Source organism: Ranitomeya variabilis, chromosome 6, assembly GCF_051348905.1.
Source record: "Ranitomeya variabilis isolate aRanVar5 chromosome 6, aRanVar5.hap1, whole genome shotgun sequence".
NCBI lineage: Eukaryota > Metazoa > Chordata > Amphibia > Anura > Dendrobatidae > Ranitomeya > Ranitomeya variabilis.
The window spans coordinates 30857914-30880641 of NC_135237.1; the positions used below are offsets into that span (position 1 = coordinate 30857914).

General features: G+C 43.5%; 1 protein-coding gene across 2 annotated transcripts in view; it reads right to left on the minus strand.

Moving 5' to 3' along the window:
• Positions 1-22237, minus strand: part of LOC143781501 (tachykinin-like peptide) — a 35291-nt gene extending 13054 nt beyond the window's left edge. Inside the window, exons 1-3 of one of the 2 annotated variants that reach the window (XM_077268139.1) lie at positions 22088-22237; positions 21816-22004; positions 2280-2373 (exon numbers count right to left, since the gene is read on the minus strand). In XM_077268139.1, coding sequence (XP_077124254.1) covers positions 2280-2373; positions 21816-22004; positions 22088-22174 — 370 coding nt within the window. In that variant the 5' untranslated portion in view covers positions 22175-22237. The remainder of the gene's footprint in view (positions 1-2279; positions 2374-21815; positions 22005-22087) is intronic. The other variant, XM_077268140.1, reaches the window with a different exon arrangement.
• Between the last annotated feature and the right edge of the window lie 491 nt (positions 22238-22728).

Sequence of the window (22728 nt, forward strand, 5' to 3'; positions counted from 1 at the left end):
CCATTTTGAACTATAAAAGATTGATAAGGTCACCTTCTCTGCTTATGGGTGACATCACTAACATTTTTTACACAGTTAATGATTAATAATCGGTGACATCAGACCTAATGGGTGACTAGTGAGCAATGATGTCAACGCTATGTCTACCCATTCACGGCCAAGTGATATCCTCACTGAAAATGGCTTAAAGGGGGTGTCTTTAATGGGTTTTCCCTCCATAGACATTAATGGCATACCCACAGTTCAGTCAGTTCTTACCAACATTAGTGTTAGGAGAATAGGGCAATTTGATCCCACCTTAGGATTTGATCCCACCTCAAAGTCCTGCCTAGGATTTCATCCCACCTCAAAGTCCTGCCTAGGATTTCATCCAACCTCAAAGTCCTGCCTAGGATTTCATCCCACCTCAAAGTCCAGCTTAGGATTTCATCCCACCTCAACATCCTGCCTAGGATTTCATCCCACCTCAAAGTCCTGCCTAGGATTTCATCCCACCTCAACGTCCTGCCTAGGATTTCATCCCACCTCAACATCCTGCCTAGGATTTAAACCCACCTCAACATCCTGCCTAGGATTTCATCCCACCTCAAAGTCCGGCCTAGGATTTCATCCCACCTCAACATCCTGCCTAGGATTTCATCCCACCTCAAAGTCTGGCCTAGGATTTCATCCCACCTCAACATCCTGCCTAGGATTTCATCCCACCTCAAAGTCCTGCCTAGGATTTCATCCCACCTCAACATCCTGCCTAGGATTTCATCCCACCTCAGTCATGCCTAGGATTTCATCCCACCTCAAAGTCCTGCCTAGGATTTCATCCCACCTCAGTCCTGCCTAGGATTTCATCCCACCTCAAAGTCCTGCCTAGGATTTCATCCCACCTCAACATCCTGCCTAGGATTTCATCCCACCTCAACATCCTGCCTAGGATTTCATCCCACCTCAAAGTCAGGCCTAGGATTTCATCCCACCTCAACATCCTGCCTAGGATTTCATCCCACCTCAAAGTCCGGCCTAGGATTTCATCCCACCTCAACATCCTGCCTAGGATTTCATCCCACCTCAGTCCTGCCTAGGATTTCATCCCACCTCAAAGTCCTGCCTAGGATTTCATCCCACCTCAACATCCTGCCTAGGATTTCATCCCACCTCAAAGTCCTGCCTAGGATTTCATCCCACCTCAAAGTCCTGCCTAGGATTTCATACCACCTCAATGTCCTGTCTGGGTACACCTCTGGCCCTCTCAAGATTTTCTTGAACCCACCTGAGATCACTCACATTTGGCCAGAGTTTACAGAAACCAAGGAATTGTATCGGCTTGTCTACATTGGGCAAATCCATATTACAGGCAAGAAGCAGGCATGGTTTGATTTAAAGACTATGTCCACCATTAGCAAGAATTTTTTTGAAAGCAGTCATAAATTTAAAATTGTAAATAAATGCAAATAATGTGTTCCCATTTTGTGTATACTTGGAACCTATATAGATCTATATGTCTCCATGGTAACAGACTACAAACGAGCTCTGTAGTCTGATCCTACAGTCATATTTCCTTCTATCAGTCTAATTTAACAAAAAGTGGGAAAGAAGAGACGGCGGAGAGCGTAAGAGTAAGATCAGACTACAGGGACTGTATGTAGTGTGTAACCGTGGAGACACATATATCCACACGGATCTGCAGACATAAAACGGTAGTAGATTTTATTATTTTGCTAAGTTTCTTCATTTTTTGTTTTAGATGCTGCTTTAACAATAAAAAATTGTCACAAATGTGAACACATTCTTTAAATTAATCGCTAGGAGCCAGAAACATCAATGACCAATTAAGAAGTACAGATAACAGAATGGCCTCCATTTTAATCATGCACATGTGATCATCATACATGCATACTGACATCATAGATATACATTTACATCAATCGTCATCAAACATGATCATCATCATACATCACGATCTTAATCATGCATACATCATCATCCATACTTACATAGATACATGCTTACATTACTATATACTGTATACATCATCATGCGAAAATCATTATCATCCTTCATTGTTTTAGTCATGCATACATCATCCTTACATCATCATATACACATAAACAATCATCATGTATACATCATCATTATTTATACATACTTACATCACCATAATGCTTACTTAGATCATTGTTATAATCATGCATACATCATCACCATCATACATACAAGCATCAATGGTGATAGGACATGACATCTTCTAACGTATCGATGGACAGATCACTCATCATATGACCTACCATTGTTCCTTTTTCCCATTAAACCATAAAATTGATCAGGTCTTGGTTTCCTTGCAATCCTCTGTAGAAAATTTTCGAACACCGGTAATTCCTCCTAAAAAGAAAAATACAAAAAAACGTAAAGTATCCAGGGGCGCTCAATTCTCCACCAACCAACTTACAGACAAAAGTATGTGCCCCCCTCCCAAAGCTCCCGATCTTACTACAGTCCCGATTCTGTGCCCAAGGACAAACCACATGTGAGGGGATGTAGAGACCATGGTAGTAGACGATGCGTTTCCTATGGGGCCTTGAAGAAAGGGGCCCCAGGCAGCATTAGTAATTATGGACGATAACAACCTGTGTTCTACTCCCTTTTCCATCCTGAGAAAACACAGAATTAGAAAATAGAGTGGTGGGACTGGTTCTACAGCCAAGAGAAGGGAGAAAACTTCTATTCTACAGACAAGAGAATACAGGACTCTAGAGGGTCACGTCGGGGCAACAGCAAAAATTTAAGAACTGGCCAAAAGGAAATTTTCATTTTCCAGATGCCAAAAATTTAAGAACTTTTCAAAAGGAAATTTACATCTTCCATACTGCTGATTGAAGAGACTCACGTGATGGCAATGCTCCATGGGAAAAATATGCTAATTAATCAGCATCTAATTTGCATAAAAAATGTAATAGCTCAAAATGTCTATAACTATTTTTTGCAGAACTGATTTTTGCCTTTGTACCCGGTAATGATCGGTGGACTGACAAGTCAAGTGTCCAGGATGCCATAGGGATTGCCAAAAAGCCACTCTGCCTCATCAAGAATATGTAGATACATGGCTCAGTGAGGAAATTGAATCTTTGCCCCCAGGTTAGTGTTACCATCTATGAGAAGTGTGAAACATGATCTGGTATCATGATGAATCTAAATGTTTTAGTAAATTGCCACCATCCAGCCAAGGACCTTCACCCTAATCCATGAAGAAGGAAGGAGCCAACTACTCATCCTTGAGATTCAGAGGCAATCAGTCCAGAAGACAAATGTCTGAAAGCCTACAGAATCCCTGGATCTGCCACATAAAGAGTTAATGCGCCAAGAAGAAATCTACGCTCTTAGTCAATGATCTTCCCATTTCCAGGGTTTACACATTTTTACAGTATCAATATAACACAGGGTGATCACAAAGTGTCCATAATTGCCTTGAAATCACATTTACAGTAAATCACATTATCTACATTGAAAGCATTATGTAAAGATCCTCAGGAAAGGCCTAAAACCTCAGTAATGGGGAATAAAGGATAAAATGTCAAGTACTTGGTAGATGAATAGCAACATTTGTGGTGTAAAGCATGGGGGAGGAAGAGAAGCAGCATCTCCGACATCAATCATAGTAATAAAAATAAGGCATGATCTGAATTTTTGACCACTGTAGACTCCAACAGACTCTGTAGCTAAGATGGAGTCACAATATTGTAAAACTAAAAACCAGACAAGCGGCCGAAACTGAAAAATTAAAGGCAAGCAAAGCTCAAAAAGTACAAACAAAAGGAATGTATCACCTTTTTGAGTTGACAAAGAGCCTCTATTAAAGGGGTTCCGATCAAGACAAACCCTTTTTTTTTTAGATTGAAGTCATCTCAACGATCAACTGATCAATAAGGGTCTGGCATCAGAAACCACCAAAAGGAATATTTCATCCAAAGAGGACAATTCTCTTCTATGATGTCATGGGCAAGTATGTACAACCCCTTTAACTTCTCAATTGTACCATAAAATATTAACTATAAAGAACATTATCTAAGAAATGGTTGATCAATGGATTTATAGCACCCAGTCCTACACTTCAATGTTTAGTTCCCGACTTAAGTGCCAAACATTCATCTGAGGCTTTCAGTTGAACCACTGACTTTTCAATAGCATCTACTCTGCTGATTGGATTTCTGAACACAACTTTCCCACTGGGTCCTTTAAAAAATATAAAATCCAACAATCCAAGTGATGAAGATGGCCCCCTAGTGACCAATTTAATAGAAAAAATAAAGTTATTTAGATTTTTATATGATCTTTACTAAATGTGAAGCCGATTGTAAAGCGAGGCCCTGAGAGACGACCATTGACTTGACGTAAGATAATTAATTTTCAGAACAAGCAAGTTACTTCTGCAGTAAATTCTCCGAGCTGTCTTGCAACCAGTGGTCCGTTTCATGTCAAACCTTGTTTAATTCATGTGAAAAAAAGTTGAAACTATCGTGTTTTCTTTTCTTCAATTAATCCCTTTCATTTGTACAAATTTGCTCATTCGGTTGCGTCCAGCTAATTACTGAACTCGGCCTTTTTATTGGAAGAACATTCATACAAATCACCCTTCACTGCTTCATCAGCGTAGGAGTCAAATTAAATTCAGAACAGAAATGAGTCCAGGAGGAAAAAATAAATTCCCATGAACACAGCCTAATATGTGAACACAGCCTAACACATGAACACAGCCTAACGTGAACACAGCCTAACACGTGAACACAGCCCAACATGTGAACACAGCCCAGCATGTGAACATCCTAGCATGTGAACACAACCTAGCAGGTGAACACAGCCTAGCAGGTGAACACAGCATAACATGTGAACACAGCATAACATGTGAACACAGCATAACATGTGAACACAGCCTAACACGTGAACACAGCCTAACACGTGAACACAGCCTAACACGTGAACACAGCCCAACACGTGAACACAGCCCAACACGTGAACACAGCCCAGCATGTGAACACAGCCCAGCATGTGAACATCCTAGCATGTGAACACAACCTAGCAGCCTAATATGTGAACACAGCCTAACACGTGAACACAGCCTAACGTGAACAAAGCCTAACACGTGAACACAGCCCAACATGTGAACACAGCCCAGCATGTGAACATCCTAGCATGTGAACACAGCCTAGCAGGTGAACACAGCCTAGCAGGTGAACACAGCATAACATGTGAACACAGCATAACATGTGAACACAGCCTAACACGTGAACACAGCCTAACACGTGAACACAGCCTAACACGTGAACACAGCCTAACACGTGAACACAGCCCAACATGTGAACACAGCCCAGCATGTGAACATCCTAGCATGTGAACACAACCTAGCAGGTGAACACAGCATAACAAGTGAACACAGCCTAACACGTGAACACAGCCTAACACGTGAACACAGCCCAACATGTGGACACAGCCCAACATGTGGACACAGCCCAACATGTGGACACAGCCCAACATGTGGACACAGCCCAGCATGTGGACACAGCCCAGCATGTGGACACAGCCCAGCATGTGGACACAGCCCAGCATGTGAACATCGTAGCATGTGAACACAGCCTAGCAGGTGAACACAGCCTAGCAGGTGAACACAGCATAACATGTGAACACAGCATAACATGTGAACACAGCCTAACACGTGAACACAGCCTAACACGTGAACACAGCCTAACACGTGAACACAGCCTAACACGTGAACACAGCCTAACACGTGAACATAGCCTAACACGTGAACACAGCCCAACACGTGAACACAGCCCAGCATGTGAACATCCTAGCATGTGAACACAGCCTAGCAGGTGAACACAGCCTAGCAGGTGAACACAGCATAACATGTGAACACAGCATAACATGTGAACACAGCCTAACAAGTGAACACAGCCTAACACGTGAACACAGCCTAACACGTGAACACAGCCCAACATGTGAACACAGCCCAGCATGTGAACATCCTAGCATGTGAACACAACCTAGCAGGTGAACACAGCATAACAAGTGAACACAGCCTAACACGTGAACACAGCCTAACACGTGAACACAGCCCAACATGTGGACACAGCCCAACATGTGGACACAGCCCAACATGTGGACACAGCCCAACATGTGGACACAGCCCAACATGTGGACACAGCCCAGCATGTGAACACAACCTAGCAGGTGAACACAGCATAACATGTGAACACAGCATAACATGTGAACACAGCCTAACACGTGAACACAGCCTAACACGTGAACATAGCCTAACACGTGAACACAGCCCAACATGTGAACACAGCCCAACATGTGAACACAGCCCAGCATGTGAACATCCTAGCATGTGAACACAACCTAGCAGGTGAACACAGCATAACATGTGAACACAGCATAACATGTGAACACAGCATAACATGTGAACACAGCATAACATGTGAACACAGCATAACATGTGAACACAGCTTAACACGTGAACACAGCTTAACACGTGAACACAGCCTAACACATGAACCACACGTGGACACAGCCCAACATGTGGACACAGCCCAACATGTGGACACAGCCCAACATGTGGACACAGCCCAACATGTGAACATCCTAGCATGTGAACACAGCCCAACATGTGAGCACAGCCCAACATGTGAGCACAGCCCAGCATGTGAACATCGCCCAGCATGTGAACATCCTAGCATGTGAACACAGCCTAGCAGGTGAACACAGCCTAATATGTGAACACAGCCCAACATGTGGACACAACCCAGCATGTGAACACAGCCTAGCATGTGAACACAGCCTAGCATGTGAACACAGCCTAGCATGTGAACACAGCCTAGCATGTGAACACAGCCCAACATGTGAGTACAGCCCAACATGTGAGCACAGCCCAACATGTGAGCACAGCCCAACATGTGAGCACAGCCCAGCATGTGAACACAGCCCAACATGGGAACACAGCCCAACATAGGAACACAGCCCAACATAGGAACACAGCCCAGCATGTGAACACAGCCTAATATGTGAACACAGCATAACATGTGAACACAGTCTAACATGTGAACACAGCCCAGCATGTGAACACAGCCCAACATGTGAATATCCTAGCATGTGAACACAGAAAAGCATGTGAACACAGCCTAATATGTGAACACAGCCTAACATGTGAACACAACCCAACATGTGAACACAACCCAACATGTGAACACAACCCAACATGTGAACACAACCCAACATGTGAACACAACCCAACATGTGAACACAACCCAACATGTGAACACAGCCCCGCACGTGAACACAGCCCCGCATGTGAACACAGCCCCGCATGTGAACACAGCCCCGCATGTGAACACAGCCCCGCATGTGAACACAGCCTAAAACAGGTCAGACATACGAGTGGAGACCACTTATGTACATACCATAAAACTATTGCGAGGAGAAAAACAAGTTAGTGAACATGTATCCCTTATAAAATTTATTTTATTTTATTTCAAAAATATTTAAAATACACCACCCAGTGTTTATGGCAGAATACACTGCCTAGATACAAAAAAAGACCAAGGTCTAGCACATACCCTACAGTAGTCCTTATTTGCCCCTGCCTAACTGTGGAGGTTGGCACCCTAATAACGATTTTTTGGCGCCCCCACTCAGCGTAGGCTGACCCTCTCTGCCCTCACTCACCCTGCAATGCAGGTGGGAAAACAATAACATAAGAACAGAGATGAAGAAAGAAAAAAAAAAAAATTTGGTCAACTCAATAAAAAAACCAAATATAACAAACTAAGCAAAAAAAGAGAGAGGGAGTTTAAAGGGCAATTAGTGGACACAGGATATCATTTCCATAAAAGGAATATTATAGCCATCTAATTGTTGGCAGATGCTATCGTGTAATGGGTATGTCACCAGATATGCCACATCAATGTTCAATTTAGGCAATGAGCCCCTTTTTTTTGACTAGCACCCATACTGTAGAATAAATATTACAAAGACTATATCTAGGCAGTGTATTCTGCCATAAACACTGGGTGGTGTATTTTAAATATTTTTGAAATAAAATAAAATAAATTTTATAAGGGATACATGTTCACTAATTTTTATAATACTATTCCGATTATGTAAAAATCTTTTCAGAATACGAGGAGAAAAACAAGACCATTTCCACCAGGGTGCAATAAGGGGGCATTTCTGCCCTAATATCGCAGTCACAAGTCCTAGCCAAACTAAAGCTCTAATGACCCAAACTAAAATCAGAAACTTGGCAAAGATTTATGGACTCTTAATATTACACAGCAAAAATAAAAGTTGTGGTTTTATATGCACATATTTTTTATTAGTGTTTTGTGATATTTTTTAAGCAAAGGTGCAAAATAGTATATGTAATACAATGTAATAAAGTAGCAATATGAATAATGTATCATTGAAAAGAATAATTATATATACATAAAAATATTCAATAATTAATCGCAGCCAAGTAATATGTGTAATTAGAGTCACAGAAAAGTAACACTAATCATAATAAAATAGGAAATTAAAGAAATAATATTTTACTAATATCAATAAAAAGAAATAAAGCAATGTCCCTCCAATATTATCACTTTGATAATAATACAATAAGACTTCTACTTTTTCTCCTCCCACTACTAGAATAACGACTACTAATCATAATATATAGAATGTAATAAAGTACCTAAAAATAGAAGGCAAAAAAAATCATAAAGATTAAACTAAAAATAAAAGCCAAATAGTAAAAAAAGAAAAAACTCATTAAATATAGATAAATAAATGTGAGTGACTGTTCATTTTGTGTTTTACCACAGTAACGAACTGTTCACGCCCATTGAAGATTTGCCTATTATTTAGTAAAGAGGACCTGTCACTTCCCATAAACATGTAATGGTGTAAATGGCGCTCTTCTCCTGAATCTGACGCTGTTTTTCTTTTTTTTCTACGCCTCTCCGTTCCTGAGATACCGTCCCCTCTTCCCTGCATAAAAATCTAGTCTTTTTTTTTAGCCAAGTGGGTGTGTTCCTCTAGAATATTACCAATAAGGAGAGTTGGGCGCCACGCCCACTTGGCTAACAATGCTAGAATTACAAACAAGAAAGAGGGACCATATCTCAGAATTGGAGAGGAGTAGAAATCAGAGAGTAACAACGCTGGATTCAGGAGAACAGCGGCTTTTAGAACAATCTGAAAAATAAGTATTTAAGACAAGTGAGAGATTCTCCTTAAAGGAGGCTCAAAAACGTCTCAGACATAGTAAATTCGCTCATTTGTATTGCTATTTTATCATTTTGGAAAAGATGTTTTGAGGAATTATCTCAGTTTTAATTGTAAATAAAATACTTTTCAAAAATAACAATTTATTTATTGGATTTTCTTTTGGATTATTTGGATTTTTGCTCGCCAGTACATTGAATCGACGCCATCTGCTCCGCATATATTTTGTCAGGTTTCTGCAGTTCTTGAAGTACGGACAAGACTGCACATTTGGATAATTGCCGAGTCTCCTCCAAGGTGACTTTCTGGCATGGGGAGATGTATTTCATCCTCCGCATTATGCCATATATCACCCGCTCCGACCATTTACCAGGAAGAGAAGCAATTGATTCACATTGATTATTTAAAGTAATTAGAAAAGACCTCCTCGCAGTCTGGTGGGCTGCAGGCGGGCAGCAGTATACCCTGGCCGGCTCCGTGAAGCGTGCCTAGCATTGTCATCGGAGTCCCGCGGGCTGAATGCCAGCGCCAACCTTGTAACTGATATATTGCATTAATCATAGGAGACATAAGAGGACGACAGATGTTTACTTAGAGGTTGTTAACTAAATTAAAGGGGTCTAAGGGGTATCGTTTCTCCTTATGGAGAGTGACATACCATCTCTGGCTTGTCAAGGTAAGGAGGCTTATTTGCCGTACAATGCTCCTCTAGAAATTTAAATATGCAAATTGCCTCTTCTGAGAGAAAGAGGACTTAAACTCTACAGCGCCACCTATTGGAAGTAGCGATCCTACAAGTCACAATCAACCCTTTAACGAGTCGTGCAATATGACTTAGGATAAAAGCCAAATCAGTATCTCAATTCGCAGACACGGTGTTTCGGGCTGTTGGCCCTCGTCAGTGCGAAGCATGAGAACTGATTTGGCTAGGTGAGAGGCTCTGGACATGGGGTCTAAGGGGTATCGTTTCTCCTTATGGAGAGTGACATACCATCTCTGGCTTGTCAAGGTAAGGAGGCTTATTTGCCGTACAATGCTCCTCTAGAAATTTAAATATGCAAATTGCCTCTTCTGAGAGAAAGAGGACTTAAACTCTACAGCGCCACCTATTGGAAGTAGCGATCCTACAAGTCACAATCAACCCTTTAACGAGTCGTGCAATATGACTTAGGATAAAAGCCAAATCAGTATCTCAATTCGCAGACACGGTGTTTCGGGCTGTTGGCCCTCGTCAGTGCGAAGCATGAGAACTGATTTGGCTAGGTGAGAGGCTCTGGACATGGGGTCTAAGGGGAATTAAATTAAATTAAAGGGGTCAGTTAAGATGAGACAAATGTTTTTTTATTTCTAAAAACAGCGCCCCTTGTGCGCATCGTTGCTGTCAGGTATTGCAGCTCAACCCCATTGACTGAAGATGGTGGTGAAGAGACCTGAAGAGCTTGAAGGCTTAGGATCTCCTCCACTGCAGTCATGCTGAACCTTCCCAAACTGTTCCCACAAAGCTGAAGCTACAATTGTCCACAATGTCTTGTGCTGGAGAATAAAGTGGAGCTAAGGGTCTGAGGCCGCCCCCTGATAACATTCCCATGACATTATCCTCCTCCACTATCTGTACCGGGGGCACAATGCAGTCAGGGGGTAACGTCCTCCTGGAATCAACAAACCCAGACTCCTCCATCAGATAGAGAAGTGTGATCCGTCACTGCACAGAACACGTCTCCTCCAGAGTCCAGTGCTGGCGGCTTTACACCACTCCATTCGACGCTCGGCATTGTGCTTGGTGACGTACGGCTGCATGCAGCTCCTCGGCCATGAAGCTCCTGGTGGGGGCGCAGTGTTTGTGCTGATGGAGAGGAGGTCTGGACTCCACAGTTATGGGGTCAGCAGAGTGCTGGTGACTTTTCTGCCCTCTGCTCCTCAGCACTCGGCCCCCCACTCTGTAATGTTACGGGGTCTCCACTTTGTTCCTGAGTTGCTGCGGTTCCTTCCACTTCTCAATAATATCACTCACAGGTGATGGGAAAGATTCAGGAGGAAGAAATGTCATGACCGGATTTGTAACCCCGGGGGCTCCTATCACAAGATCGCGCTGGGATCAGTGAGCTCTGACCCACCGGCCGCTGTCACATGGTAGTAAAAGCAGATGGCATGGTAAGGGGCATGGGGGTTATACACTGGGGGGGTGATGGGGCTGGATGTTATACACTGAGGGGGCACAGGGCTGGGTGTTATACACTGGGGGGCGACAGGGCTGGATGTTATACACTGAGGGGGCACAGGGCTGGGTGTTATACACTGAGGGGCACAGGGCTGGATGTTATACACTGAGGGGGCACATGGCTGGGTGTTATACACTGGGGGGCACAGGGCTGAGTGTTCTACACTGAGGGGCACAGGGCTGGGTGTTCTACACTGAGGGGCACAGGGCTGGGTGTTATACACTGGGGGGCACAGGGCTGGGTGTTATACACTGAGGGGCACAGGGCTGGGTGTTATACACTGAGGGGACGATGGTGCTGGGTGTTGTACACTGAGGGGGCACAGGGCTGGATGTTATACACTGGGGGGACAGGGCTGGATGTTATACACTGAGGGGCACAGGGCTGGGTGTTTTACACTGGGGGACGGGGCTGGATGTTATACACTGGGGGGCACAGGGCTGGGTGTTGTACACTGAGGGGGCACAGGGCTGGGTGTTATACACTGGGGGGACAGGGCTGGGTGTTATACACTGAGGGGCACAGGGCTGGGTGTTATACACTGGGGGACAGGGCTGGGTGTTATACACTGAGGGGGCACAGGGCTGGGTGTTATACACTGTGGGGGACAGGGCTGGGTGTTATACACTGAGGGGCACAGGGCTGGGTGTTATACACTGAGGGGGCACAGGGCTGGGTGTTATACACTGTGGGGGACAGGGCTGGGTGTTATACACTGTGGGGGACAGGGCTGGGTGTTACACACTGGGGGGCACAGGGCTGGGTGTTATACACTGAGGGGACACAGGGCTGGGTGTTACACACTGGGGGGCACAGGGCTGGGTGTTATACACTGTGGGGGACAGGGCTGGGTGTTATACACTGAGGGGCACAGGGCTGGGTGTTATACACTGAGGGGGCACAGGGCTGGGTGTTATACACTGTGGGGGACAGGGCTGGGTGTTATACACTGTGGGGGACAGGGCTGGGTGTTACACACTGGGGGGCACAGGGCTGGGTGTTATACACTGTGGGGGACAGGGCTGGGTGTTATACACTGAGGGGGCACAGGGCTGGGTGTTATACACTGAGGGGCACAGGGCTGGGTGTTATACACTGAGAGGCACAGGGCTGGGTGTTATACACTGAGGGGCACAGGGCTGGGTGTTATACACTGAGGGGGCACAGGGCTGGGTGTTATACACTGTGGGGGACAGGGCTGGGTGTTATACACTGTGGGGGACAGGGCTGGGTGTTACACACTGGGGGACACAGGGCTGGGTGTTATACACTGAGGGGACACAGGGCTGGGTGTTACACACTGGGGGGCACAGGGCTGGGTGTTTTACACTGGGGGACGGGGCTGGATGTTATACACTGGGGGGGCACAGGGCTGGGTGTTATACACTGGGGGGCACAGGGCTGGGTGTTATACACTGGGGGGGCACAGGGCTGGGTGTTATACACTGGGGGGATGGGACTAAATGAGAAGCCAGAATTCAGTGATAAGACGCCCCAATACTTTTCTCAGTGTACTGTTTGCTCTGAATGGAAACTTGTGGGTGCTGGAAGTCTTCACCCCACAGAGCTGTACAGACCGCGCCGCACTCTCATCCCATGTTATACGAGCAATATAATGGCAGCAAGATGGTTACAGAACCAGAAGCCGGCGGCTGATCTCTCAGCAGAAAACTAATTCCCCCGGATTTCATCACAGACAGAACTTATTCATAAAGAAATCCGATGTTTGATCTAATTATGGAGATGAAGTCATAGTGATACGTTGTGGCTCTGGCCCGCGGCTCCCGGCTATAATGTGCCGTATACATCAATCCCCCAATTCTCCCCCCTCCCCCTAATATCCAAAATGTATTCAATACATCAGCGAGATTGCATTCATCCAGACGACTCCGAGCATCCAGGCGAATATGGCAGCGGCATCGTACAAGGGACTTTACGGACAGATAGCCTGCTATAATGAGCGGAGGATCCGGTACTGTAATGAGGGAGCTCTTGTAGATTATAAACTTTAATTCAGTCATTAAAGGGGAAATCTACCTTCACAGTATCGGTCACAGCACCAGGATCTGCCAGAAGAGGGCGACACTGGAGGTCTGTGACATCCCACAGTCCTGAAATCGGGGGGTTAGCACATTCATTGAGCTAGCAGAGATGAGTTTGTCATTTGTCAGAATAATGTCACACTGCTGTTATCTGTGGTTCTCCACAGGACATGGCTACACCTGGTGCAGTGTTTGTACTCTGTGAGTTATCATGGATGAAAGAACTTCTCTGCTACAAAATGACAAGTCGTCAAGGGTAATTATGTGGAAAGTAGTGGAGCAATGCTGCCTCCGAATATCAACCAAGGGAAGTCCAGCAAATGCTTCCCCCAGAAAGGAGATATTACAAAGGATCTACCAGGCGTGTTTCAGCAGGGAAGAAGGAAGGAAAGATGGAAGGAAGGAAAGATGGAAGGAAAGAAGGAAGAAAGGAAAGAAGTGAGGAAGGAAGGAAAGTAAGATGGAAGGAAGGAAGACTGGAAGGAAAGAACGGAGGAAGGAAGGAAGGATAGAAGGAAAGAAGGAAGAAAGGAAAGAAGTGAGGAAAGAAGGAAAGTAAGAAGGAAGGAAGGAAGGATAGAAGGAAAGAAGGAAGAAAGGAAAGAAGTGAGGAAGGAAGGAAGGAAGGAAGGAAGGAAGGAAGGAAGGAAGGAAGGAAGGAAGGAAGGAAGGAAGGAAAGAAGTGAGGAAGGAAGGAAAGTAAGATGGAAGGAAGGAAGACTGGAAGGAAGGAAGGGAGGAAGGAAGGAAGGAAAGTAAGAAGAAAGATGGAAGGAATGAAGGAAGAATGGAAATAAACAGAGAAGAAAAGAAAGAAGGGAGAAAGGAAGGATGGAAGGAAAGAATGAAGAAAGGAAATAAAGGAGAAAGGAAAGAAGGAAGGGAGGAAGGGAAAAAGAAAGGAAGAAAGGAAAGAAGGGAGAAAAGAAAGAAGGGAGGGAGGAAGGAAAGAAAGAAGGAAGGAAGAGAGGAAAGGAGGAAAGAAGGAAAGAAAGAAAGAAAGAAAGAAAGAAAGAAAGAAAGAAAGAGCGAAGGAAAGAAGAAAGGAAGAGAAGAAGGAAGGAAAGAAGGAACGGAAGAAAGAAGGAGGGAAGAAAGAAAGGAAGGAAAGACGGCAGGAAGGAGGAAAGAAGGATGGAATGAAGGGAAAAAGGAAGGAAGGGGGAAAGAGGAAAGGAAGAAATGAAAGAAGGGAGGAAAGAAGGAAGGAAAGAAAGAAGGAAGGGAAAAAAGGAAGGAAGGATGGAAGGAAGGAAGGATGAAAGGAAAGAAGGAAGGAATGGTTAGATGAATGGATGCTTAATTGGAAGAAGAAATTGGGAAGATAGCTAATGAGGCAGTGATGCATGGCTGGATAGATGCAGTGAAGGAAGGATACCATTACTATTAGGAAGCATGGCAGAGTTAAAGGAAAAAGAAGAGGACAGCTAGTAACTGGAAGGAAAGAGAAAATGGAGGAGGGATCAGAGAAATTGACAGATGGTGAAAGATAATGATGGCGGGAATGAAGAAAGCAAAAGAAATGATTGGTTAGATGAATAGATGCTTTGTAAGAAGAAAGGAAAAAGGATGAAGGTAGAGAATGGGGAAATGATGGATGGATGGATAGACAGATGAATGCAGGGAAGGAAGGAGAGGTGGAAGGATGAGGGCGATCATGAATGTTGGGAAGCAAGGGAGAGAGAGTTAAAGGAAAAAGAAAAGGACAGCCAGTAACAGGAAAGAAGGGACACAAAAGGAATGGAAAGGATGAGGGAGGAATGAAGGGATAAACTAATGGATGGTTAAAAGGAAGGATCAAGAGAGGTAAGGATGAATGGTAGGAAGAAAACAGTGGGGGTCCAAGGATAGATGAATAGATGGTTGGTCCATAGTAAAGGAAGAAATGAATAAAATTAGATAGGTAGAAAGGTTGGAAGGAGATCATGATTGTCGAGAAGCATAGAGGAGTAAAAGTGAAACGAAGAAGACAGCCAACAGCAAGAGGTAGGGAGGGAAGAAGGAAGGAATAAGGGGTAGAGGCAAAGGAAGGGGGAGAATGGTTGGATAGATAGATGATGGAAAGTAAGGAAAGGAAGGATATGTAAGGAGAAAGGAAAGAAACAAAAGAAGGAAATGTGGTAGGAAGAAAGGGAGAGATGAAGGGATTGAAAGAGGTGAGGATGGGAGAGAGAGAGAGAGAGAGGACATACAGCATATATTATACGAGTATATCGTTAAAAAGAAATAAATTAGGGAAGATGAATGGAAAGAATGAAGGATATAAGAGAGAGATAGAGAGGTGTGAAGGATGTTTGGATAGAAAAAAGAAGGAAGGGAGGAAGGGAGGGAGGAAGGAAGGAAGGGAGAGAGGGAGGAAGGAAGGGAGGGAGGGAGGAAGGAAGGAAGGAAGGGAGGGAGGAAGGGAGGGAGGGAGGAAGGAAGGAAGGAAGGGAGGGAGGGAGGGAGGGAGGGAGGGAGGGAGGGAGGGAGGGAGGAAGGAAGGAAGGAAGGAAGGAAGGGAGAGAGGGAGGAAGGAAGGGAGGGAGGGAGGGAGGGAGGAAGGAAGGAAGGAAGGGAGGGAGGAAGGGAGGGAGGGAGGGAGGAAGGAAGGAAGGAAGGGAGGGAGGGAGGGAGGGAGGGAGGGAGGGAGGGAGGAAGGAAGGAAGGAAGGAAGGGAGAGAGGGAGGAAGGAAGGGAGGGAGGGAGGGAGGGAGGAAGGAAGGAAGGAAGGAAGGAAGGAAAGGAGGGAGGGAGTAAGGAAAGGAAGGAAGGAAGAAAGGAAGGGAGGGAGGGAGTAAGGAAAGGAAGGAAGGAAGGAAGAAAGGAAGGAAGGAAGGGAGGGAGGGAGGGAGGGAGGAAGGAAGGAAGGAGGGAAGGAAGGAAGGAAGGAAGGAAGGAAGGAAGGAAGGAAGGAAATAAGGAAGGAAGGAAGACTTGAGAGTAAGGTAGCTGGATGGATGGTCCAAAGTGAGGAAGGAGAAAAGAAAGGAAGAATGTATAGCTACAATCAGGAAGTTCATGAACATTGAGAAACATGAAGACCCAAGAATGGAGCAACCCCCAGTCCAGTGTCTCTGATAATGTCACCTGATTACTATCTGCTGCCCCGGTTGTGTGATATCATCACCTTATCACTGCTCACACAAGAAGCTACATCCAATATGACTTTACAACCAAACATCACATTTCATAAGGAACCATTTTACTCCGGGCTGGAAATTAAGAATGTACAAAACCATCTCAGAACATTAAGTTTCCCTCCAGGGATTACAGCTCTGGATAATGTGTAAAGTGAATGAAGCTGTTAATGACACATGATGGGTATGATAGAACGATGCACTAATGGACAATATACAGACCGCGCTCAGTAAATCACCGCGCACTGCTCATAGTGCTGCCATAACCATCATGTGTCATTAGAGGCTTCACAGAAAGCTGCTCCGCACTCCGCGTTCTGATAGTCTGTACTCTGTATAATGCACGGATGCAGCAGAGCTGTAGCACTACCACAAGTGTAGCAGAGCTGAGTTCCATCCATTCACTCAGGATTACCTGCAATCAGCTAGTAAAGAAATGAAACATTACATTGACAAACTCAGCTCTGCTACATCTGGGACACTGCTGCTGTCCGTGGTCCTGAGACCTTCCAATTCCTGACATTGAGGCTTTCTGACATTGTGTCTTCAGGAATCTCATTCACACGGATTATATTAGGAAAGGGCTCATTTTCAAAAGTAAACGACCCCCCAACCCCCAACCCACACTTTCCTCCCACAGGTCATTAAACTCAGATTAGGGATCCACTTGGGATGTGACCTTAGTGTGATCATGAATATTTCACAGGGCACAGGAGGGTCAGCGCTGTGCTGTGGACGGTAGAAGACGCTGACCCATCACTATCACTTGTGACGTCCCGGAAAGTGATGGATTTAATTAATAAGTCCCAAAGAGGAAAGGGCCGAGTGGGAAATCAACCCTACTGTCTACAGGAGCGGCTGCAAACAAGGTCATCAGAGACAGGAACAGCCTAGGAAAAAATACTACCTTGCTTTGGACTTTTTGGGGGCGATGAGTTGCTTTTTTTGGCATATTTTAAATTGTAATTTTTTTCCTGTTTTCTAAAAATTCTAAATTCTGTTTATTTTATTTTAGTATTTACATATATTTTGTTTATTTCATTTAGCATTTATTTGTTTAAAATCTATTTATTTTAGTTTATTATTTATTTGAGTTTATCATTTATGTTTCAGAGGTTACTTTTAGGAAGAAGGTTTTTTTCCCCCATTTTTACTGTTTTTTTCTAGATTTTTGTTTATTTCCTATTGTTCTTATTTTTCATATTTTTTTGTATTTTGGACATTTTTCACTGTTTTACATTGTGCTTTTGCTTTTTTTTATTGCTGTTTTTTTATCTGCTGTTATTTAATTTACCTTTTTGGATGTTTTTTTTTTTTCAATTTTAGCCCAAGCATTTATTTTTAAGATTTCAAAGCCAGTTCCTATAAAACCTGAATATGTATATTTTATGGGATTACCCCTAATCTCACCCTCCATCTGCCTTTTCTGCAAGTAACAGCGACAGGGGTCCAGTAGGCAGAGGTTCTGGTGGGCAATTCTGATTGGCCAATCAGACCCAGTCGTGTAGGGTTAATATCAGGGGTGGAAGTACAGTGGGTGCAGGGGCTGCAGGTGAAACTGGGACCTGGGGCTAAGGGGACCCAAAAGGCCCCTTTGGTCCCTATGAGAAGACCGATACTACTATAGAACCGTGCTGGTAGGGGGCCGCTTTGCATTGGGGTCCACAAGCTTCAAGTTTCGACTCCGGTTTCCAAGTCAAATATTGATTTTTGCTGGGACCAGTTGGTTCCCCCCATATTAGTACAGCAGGAACACGGGCGTCTTTATGATGTGAGACCCCCCATTACACAGTGGAGCAGTGATGAGCACAGACGTGGACTCTTTCCTGTGAAACGTCTGGAATAAATTGCCCTTTACTTAATATAATCCACTTTGAGCTGGGATTATAATCTCCGGTGGCCCTACGACTTGTGGGGACAGGCATTACCGGCACATCTGAGGTTTTTTGGCCATGCGATGTAGATGAGTTTGTACGTTGGCACAATGTCTTCTCAATAATTTTACGTAGAAATAAAGGGACATAACTTATCATAATTCAACTGGTGATTACTATGAAAGAAATAGCAAGTTCAGCTCTGCTACATCTGGGAGGAAAGACAGCGCTAACCATTCCCGAACAGTCCAAACAGAACGGATCGGGGCCTGAGTACACAGCGGGGGGCTGAATATTTTACTATTGCAAAACTAGGACTGAACATGAACTCACCTCATAAAAGTGGTTGTAAGAAAGAGCTGTAGAGACAAATCCAGCTCTGCTACATGTGCCAAACTACACCGATATATAAAATATAGGCCAGCAATAAGACAAATCTACTGGAGAAATGGAAGAAGGGTCAGGATAGATAGATAGATAGATAGATAGATAGATAGATAGATAGATAGATAGATAGATAGATAGATAGATAGATAGATAGATAATAGATAGATGATAGACAATAGATAAATAGATAATAGATAGATAATAGATAGATAAATAGATGATTGATAGATAGATAGATAGATAGATAGATAGATAGATAGATAAATAGATAGATAGATAATAGATAATAGATAGATAAATAAATAGATGATAGATAGATAGATAGATAGATAGATAGATAGATAGATAGATAGATAGATAGATAGATAGATAGATAGATAGATAGATAGATAATAGATAGATAGATAATAGATAATAGATAGATAGATAGATAGATAGATAGATAGATAGATAGATAGATAGATAGATAGATAGATAGATAGATAGATAGATAGATAGATAATAGACAGCTCTGTGCATTAGGTCATTAGTGATGCAGCCGTCACGTGTAATGAGGCCATTATGGTGATTGCGCTTTCTGCAGTTGATCCTATGATTATTATGTTGCAGTTACAGTTTCCGCTCTGCTACATTCCCATTGTAGGCGCAGATTTGTCTGATCTGGAGGAGACACTGGATCCCCTACCAGCACTGCGCTCAGCAGTCGGACATTTATTATACTGACCGTTATCTCAGCTTCTGGTGATGAATTTTAAATTCAATTTTTTTATTTCATTTTCTTAAACATAAGTTTTTGTGGACATTATTCCTTTCTAGTGTTAATACCGTGTAACTGTATCTTGGCGCATAGAAGGGTAATAATAAATTATAAATGACAATTATCAAACATAAGGAACATAAGATGAGCATCTTCTTGCAGTTTTGACTTTTCCCGTATAGCAGAGCTGAGTTTCTTACTGTAGCAGATTTTAGTTTATTAATGCAGAAAGGATAAGGCAGGATTAATAGTAGAATGAGCCGAGTTTGTCATTTGGCACACCTCGCTGCGATATTAGAGGCAGCACAGAGTTTATTAGTGTAGCAGAGCTGACTTCACTTATGTAGCAGATTGCATTTTGTTAACGTAGCAGAGAGAAATATATAAAAGTAGAAAAGCTGAGTTCGTCATCCTTCATATCTCAGAAGCAGAGCTGAGTTTGTTTATGTGGAATTGTTGGGCTGAGGCAGCAGGGCTAAGGTTAGTAATGTAGGAGAGCTGAGTTTGTCATCAGGCACAGCTCACCGCGATATCACAAGTTTATCAGTGTAACGGGTTTGCATGTAGTAATATAGCAGAGCTGAATGTAATAGTTCAGCAGAGCTGGGGGTAATACTGTAGCATTCTTGAAACGATTAAGGAGTTTGTCATTTGGCACAGCTCGTTGTGATGTAACAAGCAGAGCGGAGTTTAATGACGTGAAAGAGTTTCCTTTATTAATATATCATTACTGACATTATTGAGGTAGCAGAACTAGAGTTATTAGTGTAGCAGAGCTGAGTTTGTCATTTGGCACAGCATATTGTGGTAACATGAGCAGAGCTGAGTTTATTGGTGCAACAGGTTTCAATGTCAGTATAGCAGAGCTGAATTTGAGTTCAGCTGATTACTATGGTAGATATGCGTTTATTAATGTAGCAGGGCAGAGTTTGTTATCTGCCATCTCTCGCTGTGATATTGCGAGCAGAGCCGAGTTTTGTTATTGCAACAGGTTTGATTTTACAAATGTAGCATTGCTGACTGATGAAGGTACAGAACTGAATGTGTATGTGTAGAAGAGATGAGTTTGTCATTTGGCATTCCAAGCAGAGCGGAATTTATTAGCGCAGCAGAGCTGTGTTTATTAATGTAATAGTGTCACGTTCATTAATGTAGCAGAGCTGTGTTTATTAATGTAATAATGTCACGTTCATTAATGTAGCAGCTTATTAGCGTAGCAGGGCTGAGTTTATTAATGTAATAGTGTCATGTTCATTAATATAGCAGAGCTGGGTTTATTAGCGTAGCAGAGCTGAGTTTATTAATGTAATAGTGTCACGTTCATTAATGTAGCAGAGCTGAGTTTATTAATGTAGCAGAGCTGAGTTTATTAATGTAATAGTGTTGTGTTCATTAATGTAGCAGAGTTGTGTTTATTAGCATAGCAGAGCTGAATTTACTAACGTAATAGTTGTGAATTCATGAATGTAGCAGAGGTGAATGTATTAATGTCTTAAAGTTGAGTTTGTCACTTGGCAAAGACACCTGTTCTATCATATTATATCTGCTGTTGTTAGTGTAGCAGAGCTGAGATTATTAGAGCAGCAGAGCAGTGATAACAAACGTATTAGTTTTGAGTTCATGAATGTAGCAGAGCCGAATGTATTCATGCCTTAAAATGGAGTTTGTCATTTGGCACAGCTGCCTGCAATATCACAAGTTTATTAAGTGCAACAGGTTTGCATTTAGAGATATAGCAGAGCCGAATGTAATAATGTATTGTAAGTGTAGCAGTGCTGAAAATACTTTTGCAACCGATTTAAGTTTATGAATGTAATAAAGCGGAATTGATTAAATAAATGTAGCAGAGCCGGGTTTGCCATTTGGCGATGTTCTGATTAGCTACCCATGTTTTTACATAGGACTGCAGGTCTAGGCGCTGTATTGAGTTACAATGTGGCACAAACAACAGGTTGGACTCTGCTACATTAATATATCGGTATCATGTAACAATGCCCTCTTTTTCATTGCCCTAGTGATCCCAAATGACCAGAAAATGTAGATTTCTATCTTTGAAAGTTCCGAAAAGAAAACTTTTTGGAATCCAAGTATTTAAAGAGAAAAAAATAAATGTAAAAATAAAAAAAAATAAAAAAATTGTACAAAATTGGAAGTGAAATGTCACCTACCTGGATTTGGTCACTGTACGGCCAGTCGATTTCATCCAGTCCGATGTCTGCGGCGAAGACCTGCGCCGACACCAGCATGGCCACAGCGAAGGCTACGAGGATCTTCATGCTTCTCCCTCGCTGACAGGAGGACGAAGGCTGAGACTCAAAAACGGAGAGAGAAGCTGAACAGCCGCCCAGGGGTGGAATCTGCAAAAGAAGACAAGCGCTGTCAGCTCTGGAGGAACAGCAGGGAGGCGAAGGTTCTTCCCTGGCAGGGCGTGAAGACTTACTGCACTGCTCTCCACTGGTGGAACAGTCCTCTCCCAAGTGTTCTCCACTTTATATAGGAGGAGAGGGGCAGGACCAGGGAGCGCCATCTAATTACTCCACTCGCCATATGGGGGCCCTGGTGACGTCCAAATATCAATATTCAATGAGTCTCCGAGGCTTTCCCCTGACTTTCTCCATAGGGCTCACGTAGATGACACGACCCCCATCATCCGCACCCTGGTGACGCCTTGGAAGAACTTACCGGTTGGCCCGAGTGACGTCAAGGTGGCCAAATCTACGCGTGGCACCGAACCAATGAGTGCGGAGAAAAGGGGCGACCGCGTCTCCGAGATGATGGGAGTCACGACCGCGGGATGCTAAATGGGGGTTATTGTTATAATGATGATGGGGAGGGTGATTCATCGAGCTCCAGGAACGTTCTTCTTCTTCACGAGGGTTACCGATACGGATTAATCATCACAAATTCGGGCACAAGTGGAAAAAAAAGTTGGGAGTTTAGGGATCAAAAAAAGGAATTTAGAGCTCACTTCTGCTTAAAGGGGAAGTCTGGTATGGATAATCCCTTTAATTTGCCTTGCTAGGGCATACAGAAGTTAGCGGTGTTCATAATGGATAGCAAATCAGTAGAAAAGGGGCTGGC